The sequence below is a fragment of the Myotis davidii genome, unplaced genomic scaffold (genome assembly GCF_000327345.1).
Source record: "Myotis davidii unplaced genomic scaffold, ASM32734v1 scaffold225, whole genome shotgun sequence".
NCBI classification, from domain to species: domain Eukaryota; kingdom Metazoa; phylum Chordata; class Mammalia; order Chiroptera; family Vespertilionidae; genus Myotis; species Myotis davidii.
This window is the reverse complement of record NW_006296222.1, coordinates 1342448-1346638: the sequence shown is the minus strand read 5'-3', so window position 1 is coordinate 1346638 and position 4191 is coordinate 1342448. Positions and strand designations below refer to the sequence as shown.

Genomic DNA, 4191 nt, shown 5'->3' with positions numbered 1-4191 from the left:
GGCCGGCCGCCACCAGCCACTAGCAACCCTACCAGTGACCTGGGGTTCCAGTCCTATATAATACAAGCCCAATATGCGTATCCACTGAATGGCATGACAACCTGTTGCCATGATGCTCACTGACCACTAGGGGGCAGATGCTCAATGCAGGAGCTGCCCGCAGGCCCTAGGCCAGCCAAGGTGTATGCCAGCAGCCTCCCCCTACCCCCCGATTGCCCCACAGATCGGCCCTGATCGCTGCCCAAGCTTAGGGACCCTATCCATACATGAATTTTGTGCATTGGGCCTCTAGTATCTTATCTAATAAAGAGGGAATATGCAAATTGATTGTCATGCCGTAACTGTCAAGGTGGCTGCGCCCACAGCTGAGGCTGAGTTTCCATAACGAGCCTTAACGAGCAATCAGCAGGGGCCTGAGGCTGCATGGCACTGGGCTGGGGCAGGAGACCTGAGGCTGCGTCCCCTGCCTGGTGGGGCTTGACAGGGGACCTCAGGCCATGCCCCCGCCCCGGCGCTGGGCCAGGGGACCTCAGGCCACGTCCCCCACCCTGGCACCAGGAGCCCTGAGGCTGCGTCCCCTGCCTGGTGGGGCTTGACAGGGGACCTCAGGCCATGCCCCCGCCCCGGCGCTGGGCCAGGGGACCTCAGGCCACGTCCCCCACCCGGCAGAGCTTGACAGGACCTCAGGCCACGCCCCCCCCCACACCCAGCGCAGCTTGATGGAGGACCTCAGGTCACATCCTTACCAAGCAGAGTTTGACGGGGGACCTCAGGGTGCACCCCCTGCACCGGGCCAGGGGACCTGAGGCCATGCCCCCCCCCCCGCCTTGCTGGCCTTGATGGAGGATCTCAGGCCATGCCCCCCACCCAGCAGGCCTTGACAGGGGTGGGGCCGGCCAGGTCTGGATCTAGCCCAGTGGGGTGGGGCCTGCCGGTTCTGGGTCTCGCGCGATTTTGAGGCGCACATGGTGGGCGGGGATTTGTCTCTGATTCCCCTGGTGCACCTCAGACTCTGACAGGAGGAAGATTTTCATATACATTTTACTAATTTTCTTTCATCTCTGACACTTCTATTATAGAGAAAGGGCAAATAGCAATATTAAAATATTTCCTCTAATTCCCTTTTAATGTGCATGAATTTCGTGCATCAGGTCACTAGTTTTAATATAATCAAATAATAAGATATTGTCAAACTATTAAATCAAAAAGATTACTAAGATTTAAAATGAACTTTCTTAAATTATAATTATACTCATAGTAGATATGTGTACTTTTGTTGGTCATGGAATATAAAACTGTCCACTAAAAGTAATTAATGCTTGTGATTATACTGTCTGTCCTTCAGAATCTTCAAAACTCCTCTTCCTCCCCAAACTAGATAGCCTTTTACCCTCTCTGCTTTGACAATAACTGAATAAGCATTGGTTATTCATGGAGTATTGATATTCTTCAGGTAAATCGAGGAAAAAGAATTTCATGTTGTTATCATTACCATTAAACCCGTAAAATCTTAAGACAAGGAAATGCCTCATACTTGTTTTCCTGTCCTTAGCACCTGGAACAGTGTCTGACCTATAGTTTGTGTAGAATAAGCATTTATAGAAGTGAGGTTTATCAACTGAGCTCAGATATCATGAAAGCATTAATCAAGTCATAGCATCTGGAGATGCTTGTGAACTGCAAAAGTACTTTTGTCTGCACACCACACCCTTCACTTCTTATTCTGACCGCCCCACCCCCAATTCTAAAATGTCCAAATGTTGTATTTTTCTTATGAGCTTCCCACAGCTTCAGAAACAAGTTAAAGGACATAAAAACGGTCTTTTATTTTTAGCTTTTATTTTCATGTATGTTGCAGAATTAAGAGTTGAGCTCATGTCTTTTACTTTTAACGTTATTATTATTATTTTGGTTAATCATCACCTGAGGTTATTTTCTCCATTGATGTTTAGAGAGAGTGGAAGGGATGGGGAGACAGAAAAACAATGTGAGAGAAAGACAGATCCAAATCGATTGGTTGCCTCCTGTATGTGCCCCCACCGGGCCAGGTTTCAAACCTGCAACCCGTTAGACTGGGAATTGAACCCGTGACTCTTTGGTGCACAGGCTGATGCTCTAACCACAACCACTGACCCAGAGCCACGCCTGCCAGGGGATACTTTTATTATTTTTAATACCGTAAAGTTACAGGTGCTTAACAATGTCAGCAAGTACTTTGACTTTTTGTTTTCTCTTCCTAGGGAGAAGGGATCGGATGCATCATGGGAAAATGATCAAGAACCACCACCAGACGTAAGGATAAGTCTTTTTGCACAATATTTTAGAAAGTAAGGCAGGACTTAATCTTATAAATTCATCATCCTTGACCTTAATGCTCTTCATGTGCCCTCTGTGAGCCTATGCATTATCCTATCTCCCACGTGACTGCTATATGCCTTTCAATAAGAATTTTTTATTGATCATTTAAAAGATATTTTTAGTCACATTTTAATAATTATTAGCATATCATTTCACTTATAATCTCCTGTTTTTAATCAGTTTAATGCCTGCAGAGAATTGTCATTATTTTTAAAAATTTTATTCTTCAATTCAGTGATTTTGCCATGTCAGACATGAAGATATTTATTAATGGTGTGTTTAATAAGGTGCCTTTCTTTTGGAGGTACAGAATTATTAGAATCTACCTACCCTTCCATTTTTACAATATAATTACCTTCTTTAAAATAATTTTTTTGCCTGGCTGGTGTTGCTTAGTAGTTAAGCATCAACCTGTGAAGCAGGAAGCCATGGTTTGATTCCTGGTTAGAACACTTGCCCCAGTGCCAGCTCGATCCTCAGTAGTGGGGGCATGGAAGAGGCAGCTAATCAATAATTTTCTCTCTAGTCATCAGTATTTCTCTCTGAAATACCTCTATTCATCTCCCTTCCTCTCTCTGAAATCAATAAAAATTTTCTTTTTAAAAAGAGTTTATTTTATTTTTGTAATCTATGCCAACCAGACTAGTTTTATGTTCCAGAGTAGCTTGATATCACGGTCTTTCAAAAAATATGAAATAGAGTCAGTGATAATCTGTAGAATTACTTGATTTCCCTTTCCATTGAGATATTTAAGCATATTTTTAAGTTATTAAAATACAGAAATTACAGCAATGAGTGTATACATTTCTTGAAAATAGTATGAATTTATATAGTATAAAATAATGATCATAATTGAGAGTCTTTATATGTGCTCAGTAGTTCTGATGAAGTTTCTCAGTATTATAAATTCTAGGTATTTGTAGATTTAACCTTGTTTATTTTACATGTCCTCAATGCTGAAGATTCATGGTCTATATTAATGTCTAATTTTGCTGAGACATGAATCAGGCAATGCTCAGTTAGAGTGTCACTTAACCACTGTGAGTCATTTGACGAGTGAGTAATCTTGGTTTAGTATCCATATTACCATGGGGTTTTATTTTCTAGTTTATGTTGTATGTACATGTGATTTCCATTAAGGCCCTGAAGAATCACTTAATGTTCTTAATTAGGTATAGGGCATTTTATTATTGATATTACATGTTTTTAAAGTACTTGAGACTTTACAAAAGTCTTAAAAGATGTTTCTTGTGAAGTGCAAGTATTCTTATACATCCCTGTTGTTTCAGACTTAAGCATTAAAGTTGCTAAGCATGACAATGCTCACTGTTTATAAAATTGTTTGATTAGGTTAATTATGAAATTAAATCTGAGCATACTTCATGCATTTTTTTTCTAAATAGTTGACTGCTATTTTCATAATATGGAAAACTCTAAAATTCTAAAATTTATTTTATTATGATGACATTTTATAGTTTAGAATATGGCTTGATATTAAATATAGATTAAAATTTGAAATACCTGGGTTTTAAACTGTTTTTAAAAAATCATGCTGTGCAAATAGGAAATGTTGGGCTTGCATAAAGGAGCTAAAACTTACAGAGAATGCATCTTAATCATCTTCATATTCATTTCTGATATATGGATACTTATAAATGAACTAGAAGCCCGGTGCACAAAAATTTGTGTGTCTGGCACTGGTAGGCAATCATATGTTTGATATTCAGGAAATAGTATACCAGTGACTCAACAGAAAAATTATTAGAATAAAAGTGTTTAGCAAGTTGTTGGGTATAAGAATGAGATCAATATTATGATTCAATTGGATTTTTA

General features: G+C 40.3%; 1 protein-coding gene across 1 annotated transcript in view; it reads left to right on the top strand.

Annotated features, from left to right (window-relative positions):
- The window catches only part of NAF1 (nuclear assembly factor 1 ribonucleoprotein), a 51601-nt gene that overhangs the window by 39934 nt on the left and 7476 nt on the right, over positions 1 to 4191 (top strand). The window contains exon 6 of the mRNA XM_015568698.1: positions 2241 to 2292. Within this exon, the coding sequence (XP_015424184.1) occupies positions 2241 to 2292 (52 nt within the window). The remainder of the gene's footprint in view (positions 1 to 2240; positions 2293 to 4191) is intronic.